The 17320-nt window shown below is 32.9% G+C and overlaps 1 protein-coding gene across 2 annotated transcripts; it reads right to left on the bottom strand.

Moving 5' to 3' along the window:
• Nucleotides 1-10576: 10576 nt before the first annotated feature.
• On the bottom strand, nt 10577-17023 carry STK (K-box region and MADS-box transcription factor family protein). Of its 2 annotated transcripts, none has more exons than XM_078958995.1 (9): nt 16653-16834; nt 15856-16043; nt 14439-14520; nt 14162-14223; nt 13472-13571; nt 12682-12723; nt 12537-12578; nt 11736-11902; nt 10577-10823 (listed from the first exon to the last, which is right to left on the bottom strand). In XM_078958995.1, exons 1-9 carry the CDS (start codon nt 16680-16682, stop codon nt 10820-10822), a joined length of 717 nt encoding a protein of 238 aa, XP_078815121.1. In that variant the 5' UTR covers nt 16683-16834; the 3' UTR covers nt 10577-10819. The 2 variants fall into 2 exon arrangements, with proteins under 2 accessions (XP_078815121.1, XP_078815122.1); XM_078958996.1 differs by lacking the exon at nt 16653-16834 and adding an exon at nt 16901-17023 and having other exon boundaries at nt 10580-10823.
• Between the last annotated feature and the right edge of the window lie 297 nt (nt 17024-17320).

Here is a 17320-nt window from a genome sequence, read left to right as displayed (position 1 = left end):
GAATCAGAGTACATAGCAGCAAGCGAAGCATCAAAGGAGGCAATATGGCTGAAGAACTTCATCGTAGACCTCGGAGTTGTACCGACCATAAAAGAGCCTATGGAGATTTTTTGTGATAATGAAGGTGCAGTTGCCTTGACCAAGGAACCCAGGGATCATGGTAGATCCAGGCATACCGACAAAAAATATCATTTTATTAGACATCGGTTAGAAGAGGGACTCCTCGTAGTTAATAGGATATCATCAGAAGAGAACCCAACAGATCCCCTTACAAAGGGATTGAGTAGCGTTCAGCACTTGCAGCATGCTAGGAGCATTGGGCTGAAGGAAGATATTAGTTTTAGTGATTAGATAGTTTTAGAAACTTGTAATAGATAAATTGTAATTAACATTAGATTATTAAATAAAGGAGTATTATTTATGAGTAAAGTTACTGTCTTGTGTTAATTATTTACTATTGTTTCATTTTGGACATTCTGACTTCCCAAATAATAAGATTATATAAACTATCCACAGTCGTTCATACATTGAAAGTAGGTATGAAAGAAGATCGTCATGAATTGGCTTGTAGACTATCTAAGTGTTTAGACATAACAAATGTTTGTTGCAACATTCATGAGTGCTCTTGAAATAATATTTGAGTATTGGATTAAACCCGCACTCACATGAATCACTTCGTAGAATTTAATCACGAGTGATTGTGAAACGGTAATATCATATAGTCTTGAAACCTAGATATATGAGTTGTTGTGTACGAGTTGGTTGTGCATTGATATTGTGTACGATTTGATGAGTAAATAGTACAAGCATATAAGTCGAAGTTTATCTGTTCCTTTTATCCTACAAGGTTAAAAGCGATATCTTGGGCCCCTCGATGATTTGGTTTGAATTATGTGTCAGGCCCGGTCAGGACTGAATTGATCTGTTCAATTAAGTTCTGTGTCAGAAAAATCAGAAATCAAGAACACAAACTGCCGGACAATAAGTATGACTATGTTCCATGTATTTGTCCACACGATATCTTGAGAAAGGAGGACTATACGATCCCTTATCTAAAGGATGTGTCAGAGTTCAACAACGGATTTTGAGAGCTACGATTGCTAATCGGATTTTGAAGTCGTACTTGCATTTATAGTTATTAGACTTATCTAAGTGGGAGAATGTTGGATTAGGTGTCTAAGCCCATAACTATATTTGGTATGTACTTGATCTGATGATAACATGGTCCTTTTAGGTTGCATTCACCAAAGCAACTTGACTGGATGAATAATGGAGAAAGAGGTTATTATGATTTATTAATATTATATGAATAATATATTAAAGGAGAAATCATATTTGTTTAATTAATATTTGTCAAGAATTAATTTTGTGGTAAAAAAATTGATTAAACTTGGGGGGCTAGTATTGTAATTATAAGATAGTTGCAATATTGGCTGTAGATCCCTTAACAAAGGGATGAACGATTTATATGGGAGCCTATATAGAAATCGTCCAAGCTAGGGATTCTAGAAGGATCTTGTGGGCTGCTTAGAGCCTAAGCAACCGGATTAGGTCTTTGACTGAAACCCTAACTCTACAACTATATAAGGGACCCTTGGGCATTAGATTTCGGCTACCAGAAACCCTAGAAGGATTCTAAGAGCTGATTTTATCCTTCCCCTCTCTTTCCAACATTCTCCAATTATTTTGGTGTTTGTGATCTATTAGAGGCATCGCATTTGAGGTGCTAGGTTCTCAAAAGCTCAAGGATCTTCAAGCTAAGGTAATTTCCTAACTTTGTTTTTGGTTATGATTTTCGAGTTTTGTATGCTAGACATAGGGTTTATAAGCTTTGGATAATTATTGCATGTACAAATAGTAAAACTAGATCCAAAGCCTTAGGGTTTGCATGTGTACTATAGGATTGTTGTTTTGCTCATAACTCAATAGGTTCGTGGTTTCATAAACAAATATTTAACGCTTTAACAAGCATAAAAATCAACTTATATATGGGAAATGTTAATGTTGTATATTTATTCTTAGAGTCATCTAAGTGATATCACCAATATATATTTTCGAGCGTGACCAAAATGATCCTAAATCGGTGCCAAGCGGTTTGATTTGCTACCAATCTCATAATTTTGGTGATAAGATGATGTATGCATGGTGAATATGTACCGATCATGTAACGTACGATTCTTGGTATGCATTTAATTCTCAATTTATTCATTTTGGTATAGAAAGTCGACGGGTTGGAGGTCCCAAACTCGTCGACTAGAGATGGATTTGGACACGGGTTGTGAAGTCTACTCGATGATTAGAGGAGTCTCAACTCGACAAGTGGGACTGGCAGAATGAAACCCTAATTTTCAGGGTTTTGCATCATATTTAAACAACTTAACCCCCATAAGCTGGATTAATTAACAACCTCCATTTTCCCAAACCTTAGCCACGAAACCCTAATCCACTTTTGAGAGTTTTGAGCCACTTTTGTACATTATTTCTGATTTTGAAGAAGAGGATACTTGAAGAAGGAGCAAGGACGTGTAAGATAAGAGTAGATCCAGAAGTTGAGCTTCATTTCTGGTTCATCTGAGTTATAAAGCTCCTACCTTACTTATAGTATGTTGAGATCTAGTTTTAGGAGGTTTTCTCCATATTTTGGTCCAAGAATATTAGTCTTTGGGACTTGGACGTCCCATAAGGGCAAATCTTTCAGATCTAGGTGAAGGGTTTTGAGCACTGTAACATCCCTTATGGTGCACATACAACCCTAATGCTTTGGATCTAAGTTTTCTCTAGTTATACATGCAATTTTCTTTTTCCAAAGCATGAAGCCTAACTAGCATACAACACTAATATTTGAAACATAAAACAAGTTAGATGATTACCTCTTTGTTGTAACTTGTAGAACTCAGCCTTACAAGAGCTTAGCACCTCAAATAAGTCACAAAACACAAAGAACAAATGGAGGATTATGAAAGAGGTTTAGGAGGCACCAAAATTGGCTATACTCTCCTTAGAATACTTGTGTGTTGATATTAGCGATTAGGGGTTACATACATAATGTAGAATTCCAAGGGTCACTTGTAAACCCTAATATATTCACTTAGGATTTTGATCCATTAATTCATTTGGACTAACACTTCATATACTCTCACATAAGCTTAGTCCATCACTAATCAATCATGGATCATTAGCCTAAACTATATGTATCACTGATTTACATAATTAGCCACTATTAATTTAATCAGTCTCTTTTGATCACTAAATTAAATCCAAATTAATTATTGATCAATACCAATTAAATAATATGATTTCTCAATTGATATATTGTTCTTATAATATATTAGTAAATCTAGAAATGTTGGTGCCAATCTCATTGGAAATATAACATCTCTCATCGAATCACCTGTGATCTCTTTCTCATCGGTAGATCAAAATCCCTCGTACTTGATGTAGTTCGCGGGACCAAAAACGGAGAGCTCATCTCGTCTTCCCTATCTATAGTTCTAAAATAATCACTGATATAAACAGGGAAAACGAGTAGATGAACGAAAGACTATATATATATATACACACACACACACACACATCGAGTTCTCAATATCTTTACTGTGATGATGCTTTGTCGTTGGAATGTTAGATCCACCTATTTCTCACTGGTGCACAATGTTGTCACCTTGTCTAAAAACTCCATTGAAGATCTCCACTCTCTTTCTCCTTACCCTATACACTCTATCTTATCGATTTCATATGGAAAGAGGATATGCTGATGTGTAAGAAACGTAAGAAACATGAAAGTAATCTGAGCATTTCACCCAACTTTCAACATTTATACTTTAACCATTCCTTATAATATGTAGTCAAAAGATAAACTATCATCAAATATTTTATAATTTTTATTAGTTTAATTATATTAATTAATTATTATTATTATTATTATTATTTTATTTTTAACTTACTAAAAGGTCGAAAGTTTTAGCCCCATTTGTAATTCTCGATATTCAATGATTGGTCACTTTGGTACAACACATATGAAAGGGTTTACCCCCAAATAGAGGGGATGAGGATTTAATTGTATTAAAAGATGGTTATGAACCAATTAATATTCACCCTATAACATCCACACTCTCACAAGGATGAAATCGAAAGGTTAATTTAGGGAATGTTGGACCAGAGAGTGATTCAACCTAGTAAGTGCCTGTTCTCATGTCCTGAGTTGCTTGTCAAGAAGAAATATGCTTGTTGGAGGTTCTATATCGACATACGGGCACTTAATAAGAACAATATTTCGGATAAGTTTTCGATTCCTGTGATTGATGAGATTTTGAATAAATTTCACGACGTAAATGCATTTTTAAAGTTGGATTTAAAATCGGGATATGTTAAATGCATTTTATGCATCTTTTACTATGTTTATTTCATAAATTTACATTGCACTTAGGTGTTGCATATTTTTGATGATTTTCAAAATGTTTGATGGTTGGAATATGCTTTGGATTATGCTAGGAGGCTCCAGTTCAAAGTTTAGGAAGACCGGAACAAGAATGACAAAGTTGGAAATTTTGAAGATTGAGACATTCTGGAGAATTACTGGGTCGAGTCACCGTTTATCAAATACAGAGAATTACTCGAGTGAGTCACCTTTCCTCAATGGGCTGTCTCGATTATGATGCGAAGAAAAATCATGAAACCGACATGGGATGCTTGAATCGGTTGCGTCACTCTTTGCCTTTGATTTGACTCGGTCAAGTTAGGTCAACTGGTACTTTTCATGTCTTCAAATACCCCCCCTTTTTTTAACTATTTTTTTATATTTTTCTATGGTTTTTAGTTTGACGTTCCTTTATGTGCTATTGATTGCAATGGATTGAAGTTTGGTTTTATTTTTAAAGTACTTTAGTTTTTTACTTTTTTCATGATTGACCACTTGAATAAGGTTGATTCTATAAAGCTATTTAATTCATCATATTCCTATTTGTGTTATTAATTAAAACTAACAACAAACATTGAATTGGTTCTTCATTTGGATTTAATTTCATTGTTGAAATCACATGTTTTTACCCTTTTGAATTTATAAGAAGTATTGAAAATAGTTAGAAATACTTGTAATAAACTTAATGCAAATTTTCAACTAATTAAAATCTAGGAGCTTGTTTGGAGCTTGTTTGGATTAAGTTATTAAAGTTAGGTTTAGTTAAAGATCTTGTTTTAGCTAAATAATTTGACAAGTGACAATAGACTTTGTTAGTATTGGTTAATACCCACTACAAGAAATAAGGGTAATAACAACAACGCCATTAGCGGCGACGCACACTATTAGCGGCGACATGTCATTTGCGCGTTACTTGTCGTCGCTAATAGTGTGCGTCGCCGCTAATAGTAGAAAACGACGATCCGTGTCAAAAAGAACTGGTTAACCGTGTTCGTTGATTTGGACCAAATCGAACGGCCGAAAACGGTGTTTGCTCGATGTATTCGCGGCGACATCAATGGCGGCAACAGCATCGCCGCTAATGCTCCAAAAAAAGGCGCTATTTTTTCCCTCGTACGGGTGTCGCTGCTAAAACCCTAATGTCGCTGCTAATACCTCCATGTCGCTGCTAATAAGTGTCGCCGCTAATGGTCATCGCAGATATACCCCTCTTCCTACACTGCTTTCTATAATCTGTTTTTTTTCACTTGCTGTCGACGACTCATATCGAAGAAAAATCACCGGCGACATTAGGGTCTATCACCGGCGAAGACAAGAGCACCATCACCGACAACGGAAGCCTCATCACCGGCGACAGGTAATTTCCGATTTTTTCTCTCGATTTATTTTCTGAACATCGACTATATAAGTGATTAACTAATGATTTCGGTGTTTGATTGTATGTATTAAGCTTTGTTGACCTTTAATTTCGGGTTGTCATCACCACCACTAAACCACTGGATTTTTTTGCCACCACAACACGCCCACAACACCACCATCATTCTAATTTCATTCCACTCCAGGTTCTATTCCATTTCATGAAGTATTCTGATATAATTCTTCATATTATATGCATCATGTATGTATGCAATTTATTTGATGAATGGAAAAAAAACTTGTATAATGAATGTGAATAGAAAAAACTGAAAAAAAAAGTAGGATGCAATAATGGAAAGAATGAAAAAAAAAATATGATGCTATAATGTGTATTTGTATGTATATTGTGTGTTTAAGTGTATTTTTATGTATAATGTGTGTATTTATGTATGAAAAAAACAAAATAGGATAACCTATTGACCCATGTATTTATGTATAATGTGTGTATTTATGTATAAACCACTTGGGTTGTGGTGACTTGGTAAGGCATGTGGAAGATATGGTGGATAACCTATTGACCCATGTTCAAATCCTGGCACCACTCAGCCCTTGTGGCCATGGAGGTTCGCCTGCAGTGACTCCAGGGCATGAGGCAAAGCTTTATGTTTGCAGCGGGGGATTAGTCGGTGCGCGAAAGCTGGCCCGGAAACCCTCGTTAAGGAAGTTCCCTTTCCAAAAAAAAAAAAAAAAATAGGATGCTATAATGAAATGTGTATTTATTTTATTATATGTGTAATTGTATGTATAGAAATTATGTATGTAGTTTGTGTGTTTGTATTTAGATGTTATAATGATATAGATGAAATTGTATGTATAGAAATTCTTCATATTGTAATTGTATGTATAGAGATTATTTTATTATATGTTTATTTATTTTATTTTATTATATATGTAATTGTATGTATAGAAATTATTCATATATATTGTAATTTTGCAGGTTCTATATGGGGTTTAGTTGGACGATATCTTTTACGTGATGGTAGATGTTACGGGCTTAGGACATGGAGGTGATGGAGCCAGGGATCCACCACCTCCTATAGGCTTTGGTCGTGGACAACATGAACATAATGGTAAGTTTTATTATGATATATTCATTACCTATTTTTATCTATTTATTATAAGCTGTTATAACTAATATTTTTAATTATATTTTTCAACTGAGCTTCCTAAAAAAAGAAGAGGCCTAGCAAAAAACATCCAACTATCAAAGTCGATACGGGCAAAGGGAAAGCCTGTAGAACTGGATTTCGACAGGGAGATCACATATTCCCCTGTAGGGAACCGTGGTAATTGGTTTACCCGTGAGATTGGGAAGTATATGTGGATGAATATCCCTTTGAGTGTATTTGGTTGGGAAAATGTTTCCCTCGCTTTAAGAAATGTCACAGTGGTGCATCTAAAGGTAACTTGGTTAATATTTTAAGTTTAGTTGTGATTGGTATTTAATTAACTAATTTTTTTTGAATTTTTAGAATAAGTTTGATTTGGATAAGGTTAACTTGGATCCCAAGCGTGCTCAGTTATTGCAAAGCAGTGTTGCGACTTTACAAAGAGTTTATAGAGGTCGGAAAAATAAAGCACATACTTTTTTTCAGAATGTCGGGGGCTTACAGATATCCCAAGGGCATTAGCCAATCCCCCCTGGGTGGTATGTCACATGAAAATTGGGCGCAAGCAGTCGAACATTTTCAAACTCCTGAATTTTTAAAGCGTTCAGTGTCAAACAAAGGAGTTCGTGCACAACAACAAGTTGTAAATAGAGGGAGGTCGTGCTCGTATAGCAATGCATGTTTTAAAGAAGTAAGTTATGATATATTTAAATATTTATTGAAATTATAATTAATCTAATTTTTAGTGTTAAATAGGATATCACTCAAATCGAAGCATTTCGTAAGGCTAATACTGATCGTCAAGGGGTAATACTAGTTCTGCAGTCGAGCAACAATACGTAAGTGCTTAATTTGTATTTTTTTTTTCATATAAGTGTTTATATTGTCAATGGGTATTTAGTAATCTAATTTTTATGATGTTTGTCATTTTTTGAAAATACAGAATGCTTTACTCCATGAGATCAGTCAACAAAATCAAGCGTCTTCTGAAGCCAACGGTCTAACACCAAAGGATACACAAATTTGTTTTGAAAGAATATTTGGTGTTCGATGAGGCCATATTATAGGCATTGGGCGTAAACCTTCTACAGTTGTGTCGATGTACGATCAGGAACGACCACTGACACAACCACCACCACAATCACAGGTGACAAGACTATTTAATTTTGGTAATTGCTTCAAATGTTGGTAATTGTTGGTTTAGTATTAGAAATGTTGGTGATTGTTAGTTTGATAATATTTTATATGTTGGTAATTGTTAGTTTGGTTATACTTTGATATATTGGTATTTTGTAGTTTGGTAATTGTTAGTTTGTGAAAGTGCAATGCTATAATGGTATTTTGTAGTTTGGTAATTGTTAGTTATTGTACAATGCTATAATGTGTTATATGCAATATGTACATTTGATAATTGTTAGTTTCTGAAAGTACAATGCTATAATGGTATTTTGTATATAGAATGTTATAATGTTGGCTTAACTAATTATAAGATTATGTTGTTTTCTTTGTAGTTGGAAATGCTTCAAACGATGTTAAAAGATCCGACATGTAGTGCCGCACTTGAAGATTGGTTTCGTTCGTTGCCACAAATAAATAAAACTGAAGGAAACGAGGAGCGCAACGATGACGAGCAGCTAGTTGTATGATTTTTGTATGTTTTGTTTGTGTAAGCATTTTAAACTAGTATTTTTGATATTTTGTATTATGCTAAATTGGATGATTATTTTAAATGGATGTTGGATTAATATTTTGGAATGGAAGGATATAAGATTATAATAATTAATATCATAGCAGTTTTGTATAGTTTTTATACAGTTTTTTTCAATTATAATATAAAATATTAAAAAAAAAACAAAAAACAATACTAGCGATGCCTTTAGTTGCGAAGTCGGTTATTAGCGGCAACAACTCGTAGCAGCAGCGACATTTCAATTATCAGCGACGATGCATCAACTTCGGCCTTTTAGCGGCAACATACGCTACTATTAGCGGCGATTCGTATCGCCGGTAATACACTAATTTCTTGTAGTAACCAACTTAGATTAATAATGATTTAAACATCAATACATAATAATTTGCATTATAGAAGAATAGAACATGAAACAGAATTATTTCTAAACTTGATTTACAAAAACTTAGTTTTTATTGCATGCTTCTTTTAGTCTTTTAAATATTGTCTCCTTTTTTTTATCACTTATTCCCAATGTTAATATCGAATATCTTACACGAAAAGGTATTTAACAGTTGATCTGTCTCTCTAAACAGTGAAATTCAGGGAAGACGAGTAGGCAAACTACCTAGCATCACTACAAGAATAACAGTCAATAGCAGCGACACTTTTAGCAGCGACGATCACTTTTAGCAGCGACATCAAACAAACGCGTTTTTCGTCGCCGCTAAAAGTGTCCGTCGCCGCTAAAAGCTTATGTTGGCGATCCGCGTCATTTCAACCCTAACCGTTGATTTAGACGATGATCCAACAACTAGGAGGACATAAAAAACCCCGCGTTATTTTCCCTCCGGTGTGTCGCCGCTAAAGGCTACCCGTCGCCGCTAAAAGTGTCGCCTCTATTGCCTGTTCTGGCGATCCGCGTCATTTCAATCTCATTCGTCGATTTAAGCAATGATCCAACGATGTAGTAAACCTCATATTGTTTTCCCTCCGATGTGTCGCTGCTAAAGGTCGCCCGTCGCCGCTAAAGAACATCGACAATAAAATCAGCTTCGTCTTCACTTTCTTTCCTGATCTACTTCTGTGTTTCCATTCTTCCTCTCCATTTCCCACCTTCTTGCCGGAGTATACCGCCACCACCACTGTTCATGACGAAAATTTGATATTTTAGATGTGTATTTGTATGTGTATTTTGTGTTTGTAGATGTGGATATGTATTTGTATTTGCATTTGTATGTATATGTGTATTTTGAGTGTATTTTTATGTATGTATATGTGTTTTTGTATGATCATTTATATGTATGTGTATTTTGTATGTAAATTATGTATGTGTATGTGTTTTTGTATGTATATGGGTATTTTGTAGGTGTATTATGTATGTATGTGTATTTGTATGTATATAAATACATATAAATAGCGACGACACCTTTAGTGGCGACAGATAGTATTAGCAACGATGCGTCTTTAGTGGCGACAGAAGGCAATAGCGGCGACCAAAGAAGCATTAGCGACGAACCAATAGCAACGACGCTTTAGCGGCGGCGTGTCGCCGCTAAAGGTATTAGCAGCTAAAATTTTTGACCTTCAGCAGCGATGCCCGTCGCCAGTAATACTCTAATTTCTTGTAGTGCATGTTTGTTAGGGGTCCGACTCATTGAGAGCTTTCTTGTTCTGTTGTTCATATAAAGTGAACATTGAAACTCCAAGTTATCTGCATTTGAAGTTGGGACTTCCTTTTATGCGCTCTGCATCATTCACCGATATAATCATGTCTCAAGAGCAACATGTGATGAAATTTACAACAGATACTTAACACATTGTTAGGTGGCCAATGCCTACAAGAAGCCCCAATCATATCCACATTAGAATTTAAACTCTAATGTTGTGGATGCAGGGATATGAACCCTTAAAGAGGGTACCAAGATATTTTGTTGCATGTTAGTTGTAATGAAATAACTCCAAACTGAGAACATTGTAACTATACGTGAAATTATTACAAACACATACACATGTTTAGAAGTAGCATTGATAAAAGGAGATTACAAAAGATCAAATGACACAACTTATTATTGCTCACAATCTTGTTAACGACAGAAATAAAATCCAAACATCACATTCAAGCCACATAGAAACAAACTTTATTTGGCTACAACTTTGGTCTCACCATAAGTACACGATGCATCAGTCTAGATGTTAATTGCCACATCACCTGAGAAACAATTGTTTGTGTTAAAAATATAGGCAGAGAATATCCACGTATGTAGCATAATTTTTTTTAACGATAAATCTAATTTACTCCTAAAACAATTTATGTTCCGAATAAGATTTGAACCTTCAACCTCAAGGAGAAAATAGATTAAACACCATTTGGTATGTAGCACAGCTATAAGATATATATTATTAAGATAAAGACACAATAAAATTCGTATATTAGCGAGCTTTGAACTAAGCGAAAAAGGCTCTACATATATATTGTTTACTAAGATTTGTTTTGTGATGATCGTATGATCTTTAAAAAAATAATAAAACATTAACGTACGTAAAATGAAAGATTTTGGACTACTTTCAATGTTTATTTTGTAACGAAACTAAAAAGTATATATCTACCGAGGCGAATAGCTCATTTCACTACTTTAGTATTCCATTTTTCATTTTGGAAAAGGATGAAATGTTTGTTCATGAACAAGGATTACACATTAATTCTTTATAGTTTCTTTACCAAAGTGGGTTTTAAAATGAAATATGTAAATGTATCTTATTTTTAAGATCAAAATATGCATGAATAGAACCAGTTACCTCATAGCTCATGACATAACACCATGTTTATTTATGCAACACTGTTTATGGACTTTACTAATTTATACAACAATAATGTATTTATTTATTTATTTATACCAATTTATGCAATTGACGAATTACATAATTATGTTTAACCGGTGAAAAAATGTTTCAAGTTGGTCTTGAAGATTTGGTTGCATATATTGTTGCATGACCAAACATTTCAGTCTTTAATGTATATAATATTAATTTAGTTATAATTAATAGAAGTATATTATTTATATATGATATGATGCGAAAACTTGATTATTAATTTGTTAATAAGTTGATTTATTACACGTACCCAATGTGGAGAGACTTGTTGGGAAGAAGGGGGTAAGCAGAAGGGGCATCCTCCAAAGGCTCCATTATATTGAGCTGAAGGGAGTTCCTCGCAAGGTATGCTTGAATTGCGTTGTACTGCTCAGCACCATCTACTTCATGTTGCTGCACCCTCTCATTCTCAGCAATCTGTCATCCATTGATTTCGACACTTATCAACTTATGTTTTTGTTATCAATAATAAACCATCATTCTTAATTACATATATATTAAAAAAAAAAAAAAAAAAACACTTGGGTTTTATTTTTCTCAATTAAAACCTATATACAACTTTTTCATTTTGCCCGGTTATTCGGTCTGCAACTTAATTTTAGGTTGACGTGAATTTAATTAATAATAGGATGGTGACCTATTGACATTTTAGGGCTCTTTTTTAGTGAGGTGTAAGTGAGAGAAAGAAACTAACTAATGAAGTTGCATGCATGGATTCAAATAGGAATACGATCTTAACGTGAATTTAAGAATCGGATGGTGGGTACTATATAGGGTTAATACTATATATAATAATAGGTTAACACTATATATAATAATAGGTTTAGTATGAGGTTAGAACAATTTAGTGGAGATGACCTTAGTCTTCCGAAATACAACCATATTTGTATGACCTTTTACCATTTCAAAACATAAAATTATCAAATACCAGGTATCCTACAATCATTTTCGTTGTAAAAGACAATTATTGATGTTTTTCGTCCAAAATCATTTGATTTTTATATCATATTCGATTAAATTTGAATTTACTATTTCGTTATATAATATTTACCTTTGAACGAAGGAATGTGTTGTGATGTTCCAGCTCGACCTCCTGTTATGATTGAAGAAAAAGTAAAATGTATGCAAAGGGAACCTTAAATTATTATTGTAGTTGTTGTTGTTGATTAGATGGATTGCATTTGCAAGAGACTTACCCTTTTCTGTAAGAACTCCATTTCTGCGAGTATCATGTCTTGCTGTTGATCAAACAGAAATATTGATATATGAAAATATTTTAAAAAGCAAGAAAACATAAACAAAATTACAAGAAAGACATCAAACAAATTACTGTAAGACCAAATTCAGGCCAACTATGGATATTATGTTCCAACTTATTTCCTTATTTCATTCTTCCAAAAGCAAAATCGTAACAAAATGGCTACAACAAGAAACATTCAACGCTAAGACTATGATGGTGTTTGGGAAGAAACATTCAATGCTAAGACTATGATGGTGTTTTCATTTGGCTATTGTGTAAGTATTTTTTAAACCAGAAATGACTATATTATCCTTAAGGAACTCTTTCATTCTTATTTTCTTCCATCGTTTTTTATGCCCCTTTTACTTAGGTATACATTTTTTTTCCACCACAAAAGCTTTTGATTTTAGCAATTTTAAACTTCAAAAAACAATCCAAACACCCCTATGTTAGACTTTTTCTATGCAAAGTAATTATTATATATCTAAAGATTATATTACAGATCGATAATTTAGTTTTTTTTTTAACATACAAATAATCCAACTAGGTACTAACAAAGGGCCGAAAACATTGGCAGCAACCACCGGGCCTAAAATGCGACAAGGTAATCTGATTGGGCTTCATATTTGAATTTTCATAAGTTTTAGAAAGTTTTATTATTATTATTATTATTTTTATAATGTGACCTTAGAGACTTGTATCAATCACACATTATCCTATCTTAGAAAATATATAATAATTATTACCTTCTTGGATCTAATCTTTGAGATTCCTCTCTCAAGTCTAGTCTCCAGTTGCTTTAGTTCCTTCATGTTTAAACAATCCAACCCTTCGCCCATAAGATGCCTGAAACCAAAAATAAATTCAACAATGTACATTTGTTCCTGAAAAATGTAAAATATTAAAATCAAGTTTACAATATTCATAACGTGATTTGACACTACGATCAATGAATTTGTAGATGCGAGGTTTTGTTTTTTTAGATATGAAGTTATTTATATCTAGAATTTTGTAGATCAAAGTTTTTTTTGGATACTTCTAACTTCTAGCTAAGCACATAAAAAAACAAATTTACATGTACAAGCAAAACTTTTTAGGGAAAGTAGTTAATTAAATTAAAATGATCAAAATTAACTGACAGTATTTTGTAATTAAACTTGAAGTAATTAATAATTGTATGAAGGCTGTAAAATATTAAATATTTTTATGTTTTATTTTATTAGGGTTGATCAAATAATATATAATTAATTAATTAAGATAAAGTACCAAAAACAAAATAAAAACCTAAGTTTCCAAATCTTATACAGTAAAATCAAGCCAATATTTTATATCTAAATTTGGAACAATAACGTACATCCTAAATGATTATACGTTATTTACTGTAGTTTTATAAAAAAAAAAATCAAATTAAAAAATCAAAAATTAATTTAGATAACCTGTTAGAATCTTGACGCATCTGTATCTGCTGGCGAAGCTTCTTCGCCTCCTGCTGGTAAAACTGCAGGCACAAATGTACGTAACTTATATATCAGTAACTTTTATATATATATATATATATATATATATATATATATATATATATATATATATATATATATATATATATATATATATATATATATATATATATATATATATATATATATATCAAATGAAAAAGAAAAAGTACAAAAGATGCACGGAATATTATATATCTATGCAGTTAATTCTTACTTGAGCATTCGTTTCTTGAAGTGAAAAAGTGTTTGGTGTATTTGAAGTCGCCTTCTTGTACTTTTCTATAGTTGATCTCATGCTGTACATATTCAAATGTATGCAACCAGTTATTATAGTTTTTGAGTTCCAAGAGGTCCATACATAGACAGACACAAATTAGGGTTTTTACCCTACCTAGTGTACATGTTCCAGTTGATAATTAACTCTAGGACTCTAAAAATGGAAAGACAGAAGACCAATTGTAGATGACAAATATTGGGAAAGTTTACGTTTCCAACATGATCATCAACTTTTACTAGCATTAGCCATTAGCATGCATGGGTTCTCTAAAAGCAAACGGCTTTAATTTCTTTCCCTACTCATGTCATCATGTGTTAACTCAGAGTTCACTTATACCAGAAAGGAAACTAAATATCATATATATTCAAACACTCATCTCTCAAAGACACTTCGATTAATTTTCTACTTCTCAAACGCTCCATATTGTTACCTTTTGAGTAAATTACACGAATAGTGCCTATGGTTTAGGTTAATTTGCACTTTTGATTCTTAATTTATTTTTTTAACTCAGAAGGTTTTTATTATTTATTTTTGGTACACACTTGATCCATGTCTTACCTAAAAAAAACTATTTTATCATTGATTTTTCAATTTATTTAAATAAACACACCACAAATACACAAATTACTCCAAACCATAAGGATCATTCGTGTAAAAGTACACATCCTGTGATTTCTCGCATATATTGTAAAGACAGCCATTTTTTTTTAATATGAACAGAAAAGTAAATAAAAATAGTATAATATATTTGCTACGTTTTTTAATGGTTGATAATATTGTTGTAATTATAGTTGTTAATCATTAATGACATATTTTTCTATATAAAAATATTTATCTTTGTTGTATATATTTCATAATATATTTTACGTAGTTAAAATATCTTTAAAACTTAAATATGATTAAACGGATAAAAAATAAAAAATATTATTAGAAGAATGTCACATCCTTTTTATCCCCAATGCAAATAATTAGCCAAAATTGTGAGTGAGTCGGACAATTTACAATCTTTGTTACAAAACCTCTCATTTGAAGATTATATTTGTAGTGATTTGCAAATTAATCAAGCATAAAGAACTATTTTAAGGAGTCTTTAACCTATAAACAGATATATCTATTTTGCGCTCATGATTTTCAGCATGTCTAAATACTAAACAGTTTAGAGTGAGATGGATAGATCGATTTACTTAAGGGTCTCTTGTAATATGTATCTTTGTTTGAGGGCTAGCTTCTAGGTTGTTTAATAAATTAAATTTGATTGATTGTTAAAAAAAATCAATAAATAAATAAGATGGGTGGAAAACGAATTCAATCCATACATTTATGTAAAATCTGCATAAAAAGTCGAGTAATTTACTTGTTATTGGCATACTCATAGAGTCGTCCACGAGTGGAGAAGACAATCAAGGCGATTTCAGCATCACAGAGAACCGAAAGCTCATAAGCTTTCTTGAGAAGCCCATTTCTTCTCTTGCAGAAGGTCACCTGCCGATTCGTGTTGTTCTCAATCCTTTTGATCTCGATCTTTCCTCTCCCCATGTTTTCCTACACTCGAGTCGTATATAAAATCAATCGTGAATCAAACACATAACTAATTTTAACTAGATATGCTCGTATTATCAAGATCTCTCAATAAAACAGTATGCATAATTAGATTATTAAGCTCAGCAGGGAAAAGATCTATAAATCAAGTGTGTATTTTGAAAGTTCATCCCCAAAATCTAGAAATAAGTTACAGTATGGATACATGCTGTTAACAGTTATGTATTCGAGAGATCGAGTTACATGAATAGCAATCGGATCAAATATCCTAATATAATTGGTCATCATCCCTAAATTTCTAAGCTATCTAAACGTAGATCAAGGTTAATTAAAAGAAAAAACGTTTTGAATATCTTCCTAAACTACTCCCTCATAGGAAAGAAAACGCATTTCGAGTGTTATAACTACAGAAGAAAGAATCAAAGTTTGCAATTTCTTTTGTTTTCCAACGACGAACAGATCATTTTATTGCAAATCAACTTTATATTTCTTAAACTTTTAATAAACAGCACAAGAAATTGCAAACTTTATGAGTTTCTCTTTTCATTTTACACACACACACACTCTCTCACTCTCTAATTCTCTCTCTAGATCTCTTGTAGTATGTCCAACCTGATGAAGGTGAGAAATAAGCTCGGCCATGTTGTTCTATGGAATATTCTTATGTACTGCTTGCAAATAAAATATATATGATGAAATAACTTCTTTAATTTGTTTTAGAAATCAGGAATCTATAACCACAAGAAGAGAGTGAAAGACGTGTATACTGTATATGCAATATAATCTATTGATGAAAGTAGAAGAGATAGAATCTGTATGAACATGTAAATGGGCATATATAAACAGACCAAAAACAGTACCTTTGAAGAAGAAAGAACACCCCTTTCAAGGAAATCGATCACCTCTCTTTAATCTCTCTTCAATGGAAGGTAGTCTTAAAAACCCTACAAACCATGCCTCATCTCATCATGTTGCATAGGGAGCTGGCTGAGACAAGGACGTTTTCCATATTTGATGTACAAAACGTTGGTTGTCCAGAAAAGCAATGGAGGGGGAATTCAACCCTAAACTGGTAATTCAATCTACCCTCTCATTTTACCATTCTACCCTTGTTCGTTTTTGTTATTCACTTACAAACCACCGAGTACTACCCATTGCTGCATGCACAACATATACTTAATCGCATTAGATGTTGTACAAGCCAGACCTAATTAATTAATTAATACACATCAAGATGAAACCGTGATCACTAGCTAGGATTTTATAAACGACTGGTATAT

Source organism: Lactuca saligna, chromosome 6 (assembly GCF_052625555.1).
Source record: "Lactuca saligna cultivar CGN05327 chromosome 6, ASM5262555v1, whole genome shotgun sequence".
Taxonomy (NCBI): Eukaryota; Viridiplantae; Streptophyta; class Magnoliopsida; order Asterales; family Asteraceae; genus Lactuca; species Lactuca saligna.
The sequence above is the reverse complement of the archived record's forward strand: the minus strand, read 5'-3'. Positions and strand labels throughout refer to the sequence as shown.